General features: G+C 55.6%; 1 protein-coding gene and 1 long non-coding RNA gene across 2 annotated transcripts in view; both read left to right on the forward strand.

Annotated features, from left to right (window-relative positions):
* The first annotated feature begins 2,043 nt into the window (after positions 1-2,043).
* On the forward strand, positions 2,044-10,564 carry LOC144579842 (uncharacterized). Its single transcript, XR_013528292.1, has 2 exons — positions 2,044-2,595; positions 5,817-10,564. It is a non-coding gene; the product is annotated as an uncharacterized LOC144579842 (long non-coding RNA).
* Positions 10,565-11,391: 827 nt separating this feature from the next.
* Positions 11,392-18,738, forward strand: part of LOC144579688 (maestro heat-like repeat family member 5) — a 55,663-nt gene continuing 48,316 nt past the window's right edge. Inside the window, 6 exon segments of the mRNA XM_078352475.1 lie at positions 11,392-11,428; positions 12,388-12,623; positions 12,625-12,716; positions 13,464-13,692; positions 14,089-14,217; positions 17,419-17,698. Of these exon segments, the coding sequence (XP_078208601.1) occupies positions 11,392-11,428; positions 12,388-12,623; positions 12,625-12,716; positions 13,464-13,692; positions 14,089-14,217; positions 17,419-17,698 (1,003 nt within the window).

The following is an 18,738-nucleotide window of genomic DNA, read 5'->3' on the forward strand; positions in this document are numbered from 1 at the left end:
ACCTGGGGCTGTGCACCCTCCTCACCCCCCTTTAGACCTGGGGCTGTGCACCCTCCTCACCTCCCTGTTGACCTGGGGCTGTGCACCCTCCTCACCTCCCTGTAGACGTGGGGCTGTGCACCCTCCTCACCTCCCTGAGCCTCGCTTGCCCATCTGTGAAATTGGACTGAAGACCTGAGGTGAACAGAGAAATGATGAGCCTTTGAGTAAGGACGATACGGTATAGCAAAGCTGCAGCTCAGCCTGCCTTTGGAGAAGCCCCTCACCCCCGAGGGCTGACTTCCTGGCCACCATGTGATGGGGCCTGTGTGGTTGAAGACCCTCTGATCTTATGAGAAGTGGGGCTGGGCCTGGAACCTGCCACGGGGCTGCTCCGAAAGGTACACGTGTGTCTCCCATTTACTCACAAAATGGCAGAGGTGGCACACAAAATCGAGTCCCCTGCATTCCTGGAGCAACGTGAGTGGGGCCTGCACAGTTCCTTCTCGTTACCATCCTGTGTGACACCCCACTGACGAGGCCACAGTGCTGGGATCACCCCCATGGGCACAGTGCTCAGGAATGTGGAGCACACCTGGGATCTGGCCTCCAGCCATAGGGTCTATGCCCTCTGCTTCCTCCCTGCAGGCCCTGAGCACCATCTGAAGTCCCGAGAAGCAGCATCCCTGTGCCCCGTCCAGCCTCCAACCCCCAGCCTTTCCCAAGTCCCTGGCTGGGCCAGGGTCTGAGCTGGGCATGGAGAAGGATGGGAAGGCTGAAGCCCAGCCCTCCAGGCACCCCTGGGCGGGAACACCCCCGGCTCTCGGACCTCAGAGTTGGCCATAGTGACTGTGGTCCTGTATTAACGTGACCTGCACGTTTTCCGCCCTCCTGTTCTCCAGCTAGCTTGCCCCCAACACCAACTCTCAAGGCAGGTGCAGATCAACTTCAGCCGAGCCTGGTGGGCTCTGCTGAGCTGCAGTCCTGAATGACAGCTCAACTAGCACTATCGTGGGGCGACTGCGAGAGGAAGAAACAGTTGGTCCTGACACACTCGTTCTGCAGACCACCACTGAGCACCTCCTGGGGGCCAGGCCCCGGCTGGCTAGTACGCTTAAACCACGTTGTATCAGTCAGAGAGACATCTAAGCTGTTGTAACAAAGCACCCCAAATACAGCGGCTAAAACAAAACAGAACATTCGTCCCCCTCCTGCAACAGTCCAGCCACTGCAGGCCTCAAGGGCAGCTCTACTCCATGGGACCACTCAGGGACCCAGGCTCTTCAGCCTGTGGCTCTCCCCTAGGGGCGGGTGTCCTCATCAGTATGCACCACATCGCAGCCCAGAAGGGGCAAAGGCAGTCGTGGGCTAGCAGCTTCCTTTCGAGAACACAAGGAGACACTGCCCACACCACTTCTCCAATTCCAGGGCTGAGGATTTGGTCTTGTGGTCCCCCTTAGCTTCAAGAGAGGCTGGGGCATGCCATCCATTCCTGGGTGGCCATTTGCCCAGCATCTGGAGGGACAACCTCCATTTGGTGGCAAGAATGAAGGCAACATCTTAGCTTGGGCTCCCTGCAGTGGAGAGCGTGGACTTCCTGGGGCTGCTGTAGCTAATTACCATCATCCTGGGTTCAAGTGGCATCTCTGGGCCAAAACCAAGGAGCCAGCAGGCCCACACCTGCCACAGAGGCTCTGGTGGAGCCTTCCTCGCCTCTGTGGGCCACTGGTGGCCGCCTCCCTCCAGCTCTGTCTCCACGGCCACATGGCCTCCTTTCTCTCTCTCTAGTCAAACCTGCCTCTGCCTCCTGGTAAGGCCACACAGGACTGCATTGAGGGACCACCTGGGTAATAACGTCCCTAAAGATTCTGAATTTCATCACAGTTGCAAAGTCCTTTTTTGCCATAAGAAGTAACAATGACAGGTTTCAGCCAGAAGAACATCGATACTTTTGGGGCCATTCTTCGGCCCCCAACACAGACCCCAAGGCAGCAACTTAGGGCAGGCATGTTCTCAAGACATGATCCCAGGTACCACCACAGGGTGTGGGAGGAAGAGAGACTCAGAAGGAGGGAAGCCATCATGGAGCTGTCAAGCACTCGGCATCCTGGAAGCCACCAGGCTTGACCCCACTGGGTCAGCCCATTTGAGGGGTAGGGCTGAGCTGTCTGTCCCCACCCTCAAGTCACAGGTCAAGGGCTGCTCCTGGGAAAGCTGGATTCCCTGGCATCTTCAGCAGTGGCCAGAAAGCCCCCCACAGAGAAACATAGGTGCTGGCAGGTGAGGGATAGTGAGGTTGAGAGCCCGAGGGCCGGGCAAGGGGCAAGAGCAGCTTCGTGCAGCCCACCCTCCAGAGCCTCAGGACTGAAAGCTGGGAGAACAACAGAGAGACCTGGAAGGAAATGCCGGCATGAAAAGGAAACGTGTAGGGAGCTCTGACCGCATCGAGGTGGAGGGGACACTCCGTATCCATTCTGCGATCTGAGATGGCCTCTCCGGGAATGACACTGAATTGGGGGCGGCAGGCCTGAGGAGGAGCACATGCCAAGGTCCTGTGGCAGGAAAAAGCCCCGCCCCCGAGGAGCAGGAGGCAGCAGTCCAGGACGCCTGTGGCTGGTAAGCAGTGAGCCGAGAAGAAGCCAAGGGCCCCAGCAAGATGGGAAAGACGTGTAGGAGCCAGCTCCCTTTTCCCACCAGGCCACGGCCCCACGTTCCTTTGCCCTCTGCCATTACTGTCAGCCCCTCCTTCCCCAGCAGCTCCCTCCCTGTACGCTGGCCTCTGCTGCCTCTTCCAGCGGTCAGGAAGGCCCCACCTCCCTGAGGGACAGAAAAGGGGGCCCAGCAGAGGAAGCCTGGGGTGGAGGCAAGCAGGCCCCAGGCCCTGGCCAGGGTTAGGGGGGTGGCTGCTGAGGGAGGAGGGAGAGCAGGCTCGTCTGGTCTCCCCAGAAAGGCCCCTCCTAGCACTCCCGCCCCAGGAGTTATTTTTAAAATCTCATTTTCAGAAAGCGGAGGAGAAAACCTCTTTCTTTTGCCTTTTCTCCACTCTTTATTCTGTGAAAGCGTAGGAGAGGGTGTGGAGGAGGAGGGGAGCCCTGGAAGGCAAAGACAAGCCCTGGGCACTGTCCCAGCTTGGGGACCCCGGCCTGCTCCTGACCTGGGGCTGCCCCACCTCGTGGGCCCCACAGCCACCAGTGGGACCCTCCCCGAGCAATCTTGGCATAGGGAATCACCCACTTGCAGGATGGGGACCCACCCAGGGCCCGGAGTGGGCGCTCTCACTGTCCCCCAGAAAGGGCCTCAGTCCATGCCCGCTGTGCACCTGAGGGCAGCGAGGCTCAGATAGGACGGGGACTCCCTCCACTGGGAGCACAGGGCCCCAGCAAGAGCCCACAGCCCCACCAGACCACAGCTGCGGGGAGAGGGCAGGCAGGACTCTAGGCCCTGCAGCCCCAGGCAGGGATCCCAGCGCTGCCACCCGAGGCTGGGTCAGGTGTACTCAGTGGTGGGCTTTTTGCTTTTGTTTTTCTGTGGTAAGAACACTTACCATGAGATCTACCCACTTCACAAACGTTTCAGTGTGCGGTGCGGCCTCGTTAACTGTGGTGCAGTGCCGACTGCAGACTTCTGCAACTTACGGTGACTGAAACCGTATCGCCACTCAACAGCAAGGCCTCCTCTCCCCTTCTCCCCGCCCCCCAGCCCTGGGAACCACCACTGCACTCTCTGCTTCTGACTTTGACTGTTTTTGATTCCACGTAGAAGCAAAATCAGGCAGAATTTGCCTTTCTGGGTCTGGCTCCATTGCACTTGGCATAAAATCCTCCAAGTTCATTCACGTCGTCAAATATGGCAGGTTCCTTCTTTTTAAAGGCTGGATAACATTCCATTGTATGTATAAACCACATTTTCTTTCTTCGATCATCTGACCGCAGACACCTAGGGCGTGTCCGTATCTTGGGTGTCCTCAACAGCGCTGCCGCCATCATGGCAGTGGAGCCACGTCTTCAAGATCCTCAATCCACTTCCTCTGGATGGCACCCAGGAGAGGGGCTGCTGGATCATATGGCAGCTCTATCTTTAGTTTTTCCGAGGAACCTCCATGCTGTTTCCTTCCTCGGCGGCACCATCTTACATTCCCACTGACAGAGTACAAGGTTCCCTCTCTCCGCACCCGGTCAACACTTGCCATCTTGTCTTTTTGATGCCAGCCATCCTAACGGGTGCAAGGTGATCTCACTGTGGCTTGGATTCGCTTGTCCTGGTGATCAGTGATGTCGCGCACCTTTTTATATACCGGTTGTCTTCTTTGGCTAAATGTCGATTCAAATCCATTGCCCGCTTTTTAATTGGATGATTTGACTTTCTGCTATCGAGTGACAGCAGTTCCTCATGTATCTTGGATGTTAACCCCTTATCAGAGAGAGGGTTCACAAGCGTTCCCTCCCGTTCCACAGGCCGCCTTTTCATCGTGTTGTTTCCTTCGCTGTGCAGAAGCTTTGAGTTTGCTGTAGTCCCACTTGTCTATTTTTGCTTTTTCGCCTGTGCTTTTGGCTTCATATCCAAAAAATTGTTGCCAAGAGCCATGTCAAACAGCACTTCCCCTGTTTTCCTCTAGGAGTTTACAGCTTCAGGTCTTCTGTGGGGGTGTCCACTGGTCAGACAGGGCCACTGTCTCCTGGGAAGGGAACCTCAGGGAGTCAGGCCTTGGGGCAGCAGCCAGGGGAGCCGGTGGTGGGACCCAGCTGGACGAGGGGCATGGGTGACCTCCTGGCCCCTCTCGTCACCTCCAGTCAAACCACAGCCCCCACGGTCCCACCACCCAGGCAGGCACAGCACAGTTGAACAAACCACACTGAGAATCAATGCTATGGGAGCCCGGAGAAATCAGGGGTGGCTTCCCCGAGGAGGTGGCCTGGGCAGGGGGTCTCAAAGGACAAATAGGAACGTGCACAAAGGAGTTTATTTAGGAAAGTTGGGGGCAGGGTGCATTCCAGGAGGAAGGCACTGCCCACAGCCTCAAACCTGGATGCAGCCTGGGAACCCCAGGGAGTTGTGCAGGGGCAGAGAGAAGGAGCCTGGGAGGAGGCCAGAGGACTGCCCCGCCCTTCAGTCTGGCCCCTTCCTCACTGCAGGCGAACAGCAGGAGGGGGAACGGCCTATGCAAAGGCTCGGCGGTGGGACCCACGTGGCCCCTCCTGCGCTCCCTGCCCCAAGTGGGCGGTGGGATGCCACGCACCCCTACCCACGACGCCCCTTCTGCGGGTCCCCGGCTGGAGGGAGGGTGCAGCGGGAAGGGCGGGTCCTATCAACGCGGGCGCGTGGGCGGGTGGCACGTGTGCCGCTCACAGGCCCCCCAGTCGGGGCCGCTGCCCTCGCGCCGCGCGAGTCCTGCCTGGGCCCGCAGCGCCATCTGCCGGCCGCGCTGGGGGCGCGTCGCGGAGCAGGCGGCGGGAGGGAGGGGCCTTCCCCGGGCCCACCCAGACAGACTGGCACCCTGGGGAGGGGGTGCCGCCGGTCCAGCGGCCTCGTCCTCACCCTAGGCTTGGGTCTGGGGACCTGAGTTTGAGACTCATTTCCAACACCGACTGCTGTGCGACCAGCCGCTGGCTCCGGCCCTCTCTGAGCTCCGCCCCAATCCCAGGGCGCTGAGCAGAGGAGGAAGGGCCACTGGGACCCTCGGTGGTGCTGCGCTCTTACAGCGGGAGAGTGCACCGCGAGGCGCGGCGAGCTTCCCGGGCGCACGGTCGGCGGAGAGGGGGCTGGATTTGATTGGGGGCGGCCTGCCCAGACCCACAGGCTGAGGTCCCAGGCTGTCCCCCTCCTGGTTCCTTCGGCAGGAGAGGACCCCGGAGGCGGCGAGCATCGGCACCTGGAGCGGAGCCCGGCACAAAGCAGGAGCAGAGACCTAGGCCCAGAGCGGGAGTCACAGCTCCAGCCCCGGAACCTGCCACCCGCACGGGGACCTGGGCCTAGGGAACGAATGGCCCAGGCTGGGTCATCCACGGGTCTCCCAGGAGGCAACTGACGCCCAGAGGAGAAAGGGGCGGGCCCAAGGCCCCTGGAGGACACACGTCCGAGCCCGCATGCACAGACACAGGCCCACACACAGGCCCACTACCCCAGAACACGGAAAGGTTGCTGGATGCTGGAACCTGCCGCTGCTAAGCCGAGAGCGCTCCTCTGTAGATGTTGGCTATTAGTGCGTTCACATCATTTTTCTATTTTTAAAAACACATTTAACTCTGGAGACCACAGAGGCTGCGATGTGGGTTTGGAGGGGCAAGGTACGGGTCTCCCTGGTGCCTGCGGCCGGTGCTGTGACCTCTGCTGTCCCTGGGGGAAGCTGGACTCGCGCTCCAACAGGACCCTCGCTCCCACTCCGAGTCGGCCCCAGCCACATTTGTCTGGGAGGCCACCCTTTCCAGCATCAGGGAACTGGCTAGTTTTCTGGGAGGCCACAGGAAGGAGGCGGCTTTCCAGAAGGGTCAAACTGTGTGTGGACCTCTCAAGGTCAAGAGAGCAGAACTCCAGAGTCTCCCCCGAGCCGCTCTGGCCCTGAAACGCCAGGCCGTGTCAGAACACATGATCTCCAGGATGCGGGCTCTGGAGCTTTGGGACAGCAAAGCTCAGATGTGCAGAAATGCAATTTCCCAGGCAACCCCCACACTATGATGCACTTATGGGGTGGAGCAGCCTGGCAGATGTCCTCCTATAGTCCTGGCAAGGGGACAAAGAGAAAGGAGGAGACAAACTCTGGGCAGAGGGACCAGGAAAGCAGAGCCCAACAGGGTCCACGGGAAGGCCTTTGGGAAGCTGTATCTGGTGTGATGGTTGAGGGGGACAACAACCTGGCCCCGGCAGGATCCTGGAGAGGTGGGAGGGCGGTCACAGTGCTGTGTCTAAGGTCAGGACCCGGCCGTATTCACTGAAGCACTCCATTCATTCCGCCGGTATTTTCTGAGCACCTACTGCGTGGACCAGGTGTTCTAGGTGTCGGGGATACCGCTGGGAACAAAAGGGATAAAGCCCCTGCTGCATGCCTTACATTCCAGACTGCCAGTGGGAACAGAAGCAGGAAATAAACCCTATGGTGGCACAGGGCGTGAAGTGATATGGAAAGAAGAGGGGCGGCGAGTGGGAAGCGTGGGGTCAGGGTCTTCAATCAGTGCATCACGAAGGGGACAATGGAGCAAACACTAAAATCAGGTGAGGGACTGAGAGCCAGGCGGCCCTCCAGATTCAGAAGGGTGTTCCCCAGAGGGAAGCAGCAGCCACTGCCAAGGTCCGGAGGTAGACGTGCACCCGGTGGTGTGAGGGCCGCATGACGGGTGGAATCGGCAAGGGAGAGCGGAAGGAAATAAGGGAGGAGACCATTTTTGTTCTCATGTGTCTTTTTTCTTTTTCTATTAAAGTATGATTTACAGATGATAAAATTCACTATTTTTAGCGTATAACTCTCAAATTCTGACAAATGTTTATAGTCATGGACTCACCACCACAAACAAAATATGGCGGGGGGCACGCGACTCCCAGACAGCACCATCTCCCAGACACCCGCTCCGGCCCTCTGTAGTGAACTTTCTCCAGGTCCCAGTCCCTGGGAACCGCTGACCTGCTCTCTGTTTAGTTTCACTTTTCCAGAATGTTGTGAAAGTGAAATGGCACCACATGTAGCTTTTGGAGTCCGGTTTCCCTCGTGCAGCATCACGCATCGAAGAATCCATGCTTTTGTGTTTATCAGGAATTCCCCCCTTTTGTTGCTGAGTAGCAGACTGTGGATGTGATATGGCTGCTTTGTACATTCCCAGGTCGAAGGACATGTGGCTTATTTCCATCAAAAGCCACGACAAGTGTTTGTGTATAGATTTCAGCCAGTAGTCATTTCGCTTGAGAGAATGCCTAGGAGCAGGTAGCTGAGCCATGAGAATGTAAGTGTACATTCAACTTTATTAGCCAATACCAGGCTACCTTCCAAGAGGGCTGTGCCACTGCATTCCTGCCGGCCACACGTGAAGGCTCAGAGCTGCTCTGCACCCTCACCAGCACTTGGCATTGCCAGTGTTTCTGATTTGGGCCATTTTAGTAGGTGTGTGGTGATAGCCCACTGTGGTGTCAGCGGGTTTCCCTCATGAGGAATAGTGCTGAGCACTTTGAGGTGCCCCCTTGCCGTGCGTCTGCCTCCTCTGATGCCTTGTCCCAGGCTTCCTCCTGTGTTTTGTTAGTAGGTGTGTGGTGATAGCCCACTGTGGTGTCAGTGGGTTTCCCTCATGAGGAATAGCGCTGAGCACTTTCAGGTGCCCCCTTGCCATGCGTCTGCCTCCTCTGATGCCTTGTCCCAGGCTTCCTCCGGTGTTTTGTTAGGCTGCCTGCGCTTTGTTTTGTTTTCCTTTGTTTTGAGTGTTCTTTATATATTCTGGAGACGGTCCTTTATCAAATATGTGATTTGCAAATACTTCCTCCAAGTCTGCAGCTTATTTTTTTCATTTTTTCGTAGTTATCCCTTAAATAAGAGAAAGGGGGACCCGGTGCAGTGGCTCATGCCTGTAATCCCAGTACTTTGGGAGGTGGAGGCAGGAGGATCATTTGAGCACAGGAGTTCAAGACCAGCCTGAGCAATAGAGAGATACTCTGTCTCTATAAAAAAAAAAAAAAATAGGCAGACATGGTGGCATGCCCCTGTAGCCCTCACTACTTGGGAGGCAGAGGCAGGATCATCTCTTGAGCCCAAGAGTTCGAGGCTACCGTGAGTGAGCTATGCTTGTGCCACTGCACTCAGGCTAGGCAACAGATCAGGACTCTCTAGAAAACAAAAATAAAATAGAGAGGGGAATCTCTAAAAGAAAATGATATTTATTCAAACATTTAAGATTCTTATATCTCCTTGATTAATGAACTGATTCTCTTTATCCCTGTTATATTATTTACTCTAGAATATACTTTGTCTGATATTAATATAACAACACAATTTTCTTTATATTTACGTTAGCATGACATACTGTTTTCCATCCTTTTACTTTTCATTGATTGGTGTCTATTACATTTCAAGTGGACTTTGCATAGGCAGTGTACATGTGGGTCTTGCTATCAATTTGATAGTCTCTGCTATTTGATTTTGGTGCCTTTATCATTTATATTTAATATGACTATCCATATGGTTTTAGTCGACCATCTTGTGATTTGTTTTCTCTTTGTCTCATCTCTTTTTGTGCAATGTTTTTCTCTTCTTCTGCCTTTATTTGCATTGAGTGATTTTTATGAATCCACCTTATCTCCTTTGTGGAACTGTTAGCCACACATATTTTGTTTTGTGTCGTTTTATTGTCTAGTCATTGCTCTTGGGTTTCTATTATACATGTTAGCTTATCTCAGTTTACCTTCAAGTGAAATTAGAGTATAAGAACCTTGCAACATTTTGTTTTTATTTCCCCCTCCTGGCTTTTGTGCCATTATTGTTACATATTTTACTTCTATATTTGTCATAAACCCACAATGCATTATTATTTTTACTTTACAATTTAAAACTAAAAATTCTATTTACCTACATTTTTACCATTTCCAGTGCTCATTATTCTTTTGTGTAGTTTCATTTTTTCCATCTGTTGTCATTTTACTTCTGTCTGGAAGACTTTCTCAAACATTTTTTATGGTGCAGGCCTTCTGGTGATATGGTCTTACGGCTTTTGTTCATATGAAAAGCGTTTTCATATCACCTTCCATTTTTACAGGTATTTTCTCTAGGATGGAATTCTAGCTTGACAGATTGCTGTTTTGTTCTGTTTCGCTCTTTCAGGGCTTTAAAATATTGTCCACTATCTCTGGCTCACACTGTTTCCAACAAGAACTGTGCTCTCATTTTTCATTCCTTTCATGTGTCTTTTTTCTATGGCTGTTTTTAAGATGTGACTTCATGTAGTTTTCTTTGTATTTCTTTTGCTTGGAGTTGATTGAATTTCCTGGATCTGTGGATTTATAACTTTCATCAAATGTGTGAAGTGTTCAGGTATTATTTCCTCAAATATTTTTTCTTTCCCCCTTCCTTCTCCTGTAGAGAGGCAAATTCCACATACAAAATGCCATGTGATGTTGGTCCACAGCTCACTGATGCTGTTTTATCTTTTCCAGTCTTTTTTCTCTATATGTTTCATTTCTGGGTAGTTTCTATTGCTGTGTCTTCAAGTTCACTCATCTGCGTTTCTACATTGTCTAATCTGCTGCTAAACTCTGTATCCATCTTTTTATGTTTTCCAGGTCTCTCCTTACCATGCTAATGTGTTGCTCTACCATGTTGAACATGAGAAATATATTATTTAAAATTATGGCAAAAACCACAATTACTTTGGTACCAACCTTATAGTTACAACTGGTTTACTGTCCTTGTCTACTAATTATATTATTTCTGTGTTGGTTTCAATTAATCGATTTTTTTCTCCTCATTATGGAGCATATATTTTGCTTCTTTCCATGCCTAGAACATTCTGATTGGATGCTAGACATTGTGAATTTTGCCTTGTTGGGTACTGGATATTCCTGTACTTTGTAAATATTCTTCAGGTTTGTTCTTGAACACAATTAAATTACTTGAAAAGTTTGGTTCCTCTGAGGCTTGATTTTAAAAGTTTGGTAGGAAGAGCCAAAACAGTGTTGTCTAGGGCAGACTTTTCCCCCATTACTGAGGTCATACCATTCAGAGCACGCTACCTAATCCCCTGTGAATGACCAGCTTTTCCACTCTCGCTGGTGAGCAAAGGAACTCTTGCCAGCCCTGTGTGAGCTCCAAAGATTGTTCCCTCTACTCCTTTTGGGGTTTCATGGTTTTCCCAAGTGCACTGAGCTCAGATGAAGGCGGGGGATGCAGGGGATCCTCTGCAATGCCCCAGAACTCTCTCCGCCACTCTCTCCTGTCCCTCTTCCCAGCAAACTCCAGCCCCTTTGGCTCCCCCAGACTATCACATCCACTTCCTCAACTCAGAGAGACTACTGGGCTTTATTGGGCTCCCTCTCCCTGTGCTGCAAACTGGAAACTTCCCAGGCAGCTGGCTGTGGCCACCAGGGCTCACCTTCTTGCTTTTCCATTTTCAGGGATCTTTCTCCTGTGCTGCTGTTGTCTGATGTCTGATAATCATGGTTTTGTATATTTTTTCCAATTTTCGAGTTGTTTAAGACAGGAGGCTGAAGCTGGTCCTGGTTATGCCCTCATGGATGGAGGTGTCAGTGTCTTACACGTCATTTAAGACAGGAGGGTGAAGCCGGTCCTGGTTACGCCCTCATGGATGGAGGTGTCAGTGTCTTACACGTCATTTAAGACAGGAGGCTGAAGCTGGTCCTGGTTACGCCCTCATGGATGGAGGTGTCAGTGTCTTACACGTCATTTAAGACAGGAGGCTGAAGCTGGTCCTGGTTACGCCCTCATGGATGGAGGTGTCAGTGTCTTACATGTCATTTAAGACAGGTGGGTGAAGCCGGTCCTGGTTACGCCCTCATGGATGGAGGTGTCAGTGTCTTACACGTCACTTTCAGGACTTTGAGTTTGGCTCTGAGTGAAATGGGAGGCAGGGCAGATTCTGAGTGGCATGATTGGACATGCATCCCTCCCATGGTGGGACAAATGAACGCATAAAATATTGAAAGATGAACTGCCTTCTAATGCACCACAGAATTCACTGATTTAATTTGCTGACTTTGTTTATCTCATTCACTGAGGCATTCCAGGAGATGCCAGAACATGCCCCTCCCATGGCAGCACTTGGGAAGTGGCTACTGAGAGTGAACAAACAAATAAGGTCAGGAAGTGGGTGGAGCCGGAGGCCGTTTCTGCCCCAGCGGCCCATTGGCAGGAGTCGTGAGAGGGAACCAGGCTTGGGCAGCTTCCCCCCAAAAAAGATATGGTCTCTTTTGGCCCCTTATGGCCCCTAACACAGTCTGAGGCAGTGCTTTCCCCACATTTGCAAGAGAAGAGGAAGGAGAGGAGGAGAAGGCAGAGATCAGCTTAGAGGAAGGAGAGGAGAAGTCAGAGGCCAGCTTGGAGGGAGAAGAGGAGAAGGCAAAGGCCAGCTTGGAGGGAGGAGAGAAGGAGAAGGCAGAGGCCAGCTTGGAGGGAGGAGAGGAGGAGAAGGCAGAGGCCAGCTTGGAGGGGCTGGATCTCCCTTGCTGTGTTCTCACTGCTCCCACAGCTCTCCCCACTTCCCTTGGGAACTCCTCCAGTGATGTCTGGGTGACCAGGGCAGTCTCACATGTGTCTGAATGAGGAATGCCATACCCTGAGCCCTGCCATGTCCCACCAGCCATGTCTGTCTCAAACCCAACCTCAGAACCTGACGCCTGCTGGGAGGCCAGGCCCCACCAGGCCTGCAGGTGATGCTGCCTACTCAGCAGTGTCCCTGAGGCCTCAAGACCCCGCCCTCCTCCCAGGGCCCAGCCAGTCCCTTGAACGGAAGGACAGACACGTGGAAGGATGTAGCCGAGCCCAACGGAAGCCAGTGCAGCACTTAGCACCCCGCACTAATGCGGAAACATACACACCCAGACACCGACTCCCAGGACCCCTCCTCCATTTCAGAATCTCCCCCGCTGTCTCCACATCCCCGAAGGACTCGTCTTGCATGGAAGTACCCCAGGACTCTGCCCACAGGGATAGACGGCCACACCCCCACCACCATCCTGCTCCACAAGTCGCAGAGCAGCCAGGCCGCGCTCCTGCCACAGGAGTGCCGGTGTTCATGGAGGAGGCTGCAGTGCAGGTGACTTTCTGCCCCGGCTCAGACAGGACAGACATGGGTTGGCCCCAGAAGGGGTCAGGCTCCAGCAGATCCCACCCTGTCCCTCCAACAAAAGCAGTCCTGAGAGTGACAGCCAGAAGGAGTCTCCACTCCAGGACCTTGAGGGTGTCAAGTGGTGTGGACATAGTGAAGCTTTCAGTGGAGAGCCCTGCACACCCGGCTCAGCCTCTTCATGCCTCCCGAGGCACCATCCAAAGCCCAAGCAATGCCCAGCTCACCCTACACCCCACCCTCCACCATCCTCCCATTCCCTTTCACACCCCAGCCCTCAGTCCACGCCTGGCCCCTCCGTTATTCAAACACCATTGACTGCTGGATGACTGGATGGATGGTGAAAGGACATGGAAGAATGGATGCGGGGAGGGAGGGATGAATGCATGAGTGGGCAGGTGAACACATTTATGAATAGATGGATGTTGGGCAGATGGACAGGTGGATGAATGGAAAGATGGATGAACAGGTGAGCTCGTAGATGGAAGGATGAACAGACGGAGCATGTGGGCGGACAGACGGATGGCTGGATGGACAGGTGGATGAGGGAGGAGTGGGTAATGGGAGGATGGGAGTATGAATGGTGAGTGAGGACGTGCTAGCACACCTGCGCTCCTGCTCCTTACCTAGGTTGAACCCCAGAAAGTCCATTTGGACCATCAGGAGGTCCCAGACTTCTCGTGCATCCATTCCCCAGTTCTCATTTTCCATCCCCAGAGCCACCCTCCTGCCCGCCCAGCCTTGCTGCCACCATGTGACCTACCCACAGCCTGCTCACACTCATGCCTTCCTGCCCACCTTAGCCATCTGCTTCAAGATGCTGCAGGACATGAGCAGTGCAGACCCCTTCTGCCTGAAGTACATCATCAAGGTCAAGAACATGGCTCATGGCTCCCCCAGCCTGGTGATGGAAACCACCCACCACTACTTCATAGACAACTCAGAGGTGGGGGCAGCTTGGGCCACTGGGGCAGGCACAGGGGGCAGAGGGAAGGGTCGGACCCAGAGGTGGGCTCTAACCCGGGGTCCTGCATAGAACAACCACATGACTTGGGGCAAGCCTCAATTTCCTCATATGTGAAATGGGCTGAGTGGGGAGGGAGAAAAGTGGACCCACATGCATTGGCCACCCTCAGAATGCGCTCGTGAGGTGGCCATCCCGACCCTCACTGGGGGGGAACCTAAGGCGTAGGGAAGCCAAGGGGTTTGCCTGGAGTCACAGACCATGAAGTGGCAGAGAGAAATGGCTCCTTTGGACCCGCCCCATCCACACCTCTGCCCACACCTCCCAAACCATCTGACCTGATCTGTCTCCAACCCACCATTGCTCTGCCACCCACAGATTTCCAGCAGGCACAAGTTCCGGCTGTTCCAGACCCTGGAAATGGTCATCGGGGCCAGTGACGTCCTGGAGGAGACCTGGGAGAAAACCTTCACGCAGCTAGCCCTGGAGAACATGACCAAGACCACAGTGGGCCTCCCCTCCCCAAGCAAGTGGGCCAACCCCCCATGGGTTTTGGGAATGCCAGTGGCTGCCCCAGGGACCCAAGCGATGCCAGGTGTGCCCAGCCTTGTGGCTTACCAAGCAATTCCATCCAGTGCCTCGCGTCCTTGCCCCCAGCCACTTCAGTGAACGAGCACACTTTTCCATCTCACTTTCCCATTTAAGGAAGGTGAGGCTCAAAAGAGGGCTCAGAAGTGGGGGAGCCCTCTCCTACCAGGAGGTCTGTCCCTACAGCAGGCTGTGGTTCTGCCTGCAGCCCAGCTTCTGAGAGGCCCCTGCAAGTCTAACCCAGTCCTCAGGCTGTACCTCTGTCCTTGGCCTCCACCTTCTGGCTTCCTGGCTGATGGAGACTTGGGGTCTGGACCTGAACTGCCCCACCCACCCCACCCTGCCCCCAGCTTGCAGTCTGAGATCTGGCCCTGGCCACCAACAGTCTCCACTCTAGAAGCTGGGGAGCAGGTGGCTTAGACTGACTAGGCCAGGGCGGCCCCAGGGGACACCTCAGTACGCGCACACACTGGGATGCCCAAAGAAGCAGGAGTAGGCACCATTTGCCCTCTGTGTGGTGCTGTGTGACCAGTCCTGTGGTCACGCAGAGGCAAACGCCACTGCAAGTTCTTCATACAGCTCCCCCCGAAACGAGAGGCACAGCACACCACACTGGGCCATGAAGGCCTGCCCCACGCAGGGGTCAGGAAGCAGACACAGGCCAATCTGGACACGCCTTCGGGGCCATGGTGGCGGGAAGTAAGCAAGTAGAGACGTCCCCTAGGAGCTACGGGGGACAGCGGCAGGTCAGGGCATTGTAACGGGACTTCCATGCTCCCGCAGATGTATGCGGCTTTGGCTGCTCATCCAGCCCTGCAGTTCAGCAAACTCATGGAGGGGGTATTAGGAATAGGACATCAAACAGCACACGGCCTGCAAGCATGGCCAACACACCCTCCACACAGGGCTCTGTGACCCCATTTACAGATATAGAGGCCGGGGCTCAGAGCCTTAGGGACTGGCCTGTAGTCACCGCCCAGCTGGTGGACAGCAGGTGGGTGAAGCCCCTGAGCTCCCCCAGAGGAGTGAGTGAGGCCACCCCAGGTGTGAAGGATGGGGAACGGGGAGCATGGGCCATGTCCACCTGGTTTTTCTACCTCGTTTCTTGTTGCTTTGGAATCCTATGCATGTGTTTCTCACACTCACTGTTGCCAAGTCCATCAGACGCCTCTGCAGTTTACAGATCGAGGATCCTGGGGAGCTGGGGTCAGGGAGCAGTGCCCCTGGGAAGGCGAGGACTTCAGGATACTCTCAGGAGCATGGTCTGGCCTCAGCCTCCCTGAGGGTGGACAAGGCCCTCCTCGGGCTTCATGAGGAGGGACCCCTGCACGGAGTCACGCATGAATGAGGCTGCAACCAGTCTACATTTTCTGTTTCTGAAGATACCGCAGCCCTGCTCCAGCCCCCAGAGGAAGTACACACTTCTGTGGGTCCTATCTGCCACCTGGGACACAGAGGGGCATCAAGCACTCTGGCACCTAGGGTCAGTCTCCTAGTGTGCCTGCTCCCCGCTTCCACAGTGTGGTTGCTATTGTCCTAAATGGACTGTTAGCTGACGTGGGTTTTTTGAAAGAACAAAATCAGATTCAATCACCTTCTTCATGAGAAGCCCCCATGGCCATACTTAGCAAAAATTAGAAATGATATATCCATTTCATGCGATGATTCAAGCTGCATGGCAGGGCTCAGAAACTCCGACTTTCAGAAGCCCCCAAGTGCAGGCAGGCCTCCTGCTCACCTGCCTCAGAGCCACAGAAGCTGCCTATAGCTCCCATGAAGACCAAGAAAAGTGGAATTCAAAACTGTATCAAGATCCAGAGGGAAGCACACACTTCCTGAGAAAGGGCCTGGGTGTGACCACATAGAGCCTCGGGGCCCACTCAGGTCCTTCCTGCTGAAGAAGCCTCCCCCCGGACAATGGGGGCTTGGCCAGGGTCAGGGAGGCCAGGGGCCCAGGCAGCGGGGGTCTACCCTTGAGCAGCTGATGCCCTGGGTCTCCTGGACGGGAACATGGCCTCTGGTTCCGAATTCATGGTGAAAGAATTAAGGGAGGTGACATTGTCCTGGGCCACCAGGAGCTCAGGAGGAGAGGTGATGTGGACTAGAGCTTCAGGATGAGTGCCTGAACCCAGGCCTCGGAGCACAATCTAAGGGGAGTGGAGGTGCAGACAGGCACACAGCATGAACCAGGGTGCAGAGGCAGGGAGGAGGAGTGGGAGGAGGGACTCAGAGGCAGGGAGGAGAAGCGGGAGGAGGGACTCAGAGGTAGGGAGGAGGAGGGGGAGGAGGGGCTCAGAGGCAAGGAGGAGGAGGGGAGGAGGGGCTCAGAGGCAGGGAGGAGGAGGGGGAGGAGAGGCTCAGAGGCAGGAAGGTGAAGGGGAGGAGGGGCTCAGAGGCAGGGAGGAGGAAGGGGAGGAGGGACTCAGAGTCAGGGAGGAGAAGGGGAGGAGGGGCTCAGAGGCAGGGAGGAGGAGGGGGAGGAGGGGCTCAGAGGCAGGGAGGAGGAGGGGGAGGAGGGGCTCAGAGGCAGGAAGGAGGAGGGGAGGAGGGGCTCAGAGGCAGGGTGGAGGAGTGGGAGGAGGGGCTCAGAGGCAGGGAGGAGGAGGGGAGGAGGGACTCAGAGGCAGGGAGGAGGAGGGGGAGGAGGGACTCAGAGGCAGGGAGGAGGAGGGGGAGGAGGGGCTCAGAGGCAGGGAGGAGGAGGGGGAGGAGGGGCTCAGAGGCAGGGAGGAGGAGGGGAGGAGGGGCTCAGAGGCAGGGAGGAGAAGGGGAGGAGGGGCTCAGAGGCAGGGAGGAGGAGGGGGAGGAGGGGCTCAGAGGCAGGGAGGAGGAGGGGGAGGAGGGGCTCAGAGGCAGGGAGGAGAAGGGGAGGAGGGGCTCAGAGGCAGGGAGGAGGAGGAGGGGCTCAGAGGCAAGGAGGAGGAGGGAGAGGAAGGGTTCCAAAAATGGACACAGACCAGGATGGCCTCAGACTTCCTCACCCTCAGTTTTCCACCAAAAGAAACATGGGTTGTGGCAGCTGTCCTGCCCCTCAAACCAGCCCTGGCATAGGAAGACACCAGGGCTCAGAACAAGCTTCTCTGATGTACCTCCCACCCTGCCTGCTCCCACCCCACCCAGGAGCTGGAAGACATATGCCATGACATGGCCAGCAACGTGGTGGTGGCCATCTGCAGGCACTCGTGGTGGGTGGTGGCACAGCATCTGGAGACAGAGCTACTGACGGGCATCCTCCTGCACCGAAGCCTTCTCTATGTGATGGGCGTCCTGTCCTCCCTCGGTATGTGGGCGCGAGGTTGTGGACAGGATGGGGCAGGTCATAGAGAGTGGTCCAAGATGGGGGCTTTGAGGCCTCACACGGGCAGGGCACAGGGGCTGCATGTCACTTGTGCAACATCAGGTAGCTGCATGCTGAGCGGGAACAGGCTGCTGCCCTGAGGATCCCCACTGTCCCCCACCCCTCAGAGGGCCCAGGCTGTGCTCAGGACCTCCCTGGAAAGAGCAACCCAGGCCCAGCTGTGCCAACCCCTCCAATGGCTCACCCACTCCTGCTGTCAGTATTGCAACAGCTGGGCCTGGGCGGAGCCAGGATGACAGAGGAGGGTCAGTCAGTGGCCTAGGACAGGTGTGTTGCTGGCACACAGCTGGGCAACTCCACGACCAGCTGCTGCCTCTGTCTCCTCCCTTGGCCACACATGGAAGGCTGGCACTCAAATGAGCCCTGGCATGTGAAAATGCGAGGGCTTGAAACAAACCACTCAGAGAAAGAGACAGAGCTCAGAGAGGCAGCATGGCAGGCCAGGGCCACCCGAAGCCTTTGCCGCCTGCAGTGTCTGGGCCCTTCGTCCACCATAGCCGTGGCCTCCAAGCTACAGGAAGGGCCGGCCTGGACAGTGGGGCCTCTGAGGACCCCAGAGGAAGGACATACAGGGAGGTGCTGACACAAAAGAGCACACTGGCTGAGCACCCACCCAGTGCCAGGCCCCCAGCCACACAGAGGCCAACCTTCATGAATTCACTCATTCATTCACAAGCACGTGCTGCTGTGTTTCCCACTGGGAGGTCCAGGGCTGCCTTGAGAGCAGCTGGAGGAGCCCAGAGAGGAGAGGGACCAGCTGCCCGGGGGCCATCAAGGAGGGCTTCCTGAAGGAGGCAGCCAGTGTAGGCCACATCTAGAGATATCCATAGGAGGGTGAGGAGGGAAGCTCCCTCTGCCAAGAGCCTTCAGGAGGAGTTGGTGGGCAGCCACAGTGAGGGGTGGGGTTGGGGTGTGGCAGGGCCTGTGACCTACAGGGAGGCCCAGGTCCAGCAGGGGTGTTTGGACCCTAAGGCTGGGGAGAAGCAGGACCCTGCTTGGCTTGGCCTTGCCCCCCACCCCGCCCCAGGATTGGCAGGCTGGGTGGAGGTCCCTCTGCACCTGGGAGTACTGCTGAGAACCCC

Source organism: Callithrix jacchus, chromosome 16, assembly GCF_049354715.1.
Source record: "Callithrix jacchus isolate 240 chromosome 16, calJac240_pri, whole genome shotgun sequence".
In the NCBI taxonomy this organism is placed as follows: domain Eukaryota; kingdom Metazoa; phylum Chordata; class Mammalia; order Primates; family Cebidae; genus Callithrix; species Callithrix jacchus.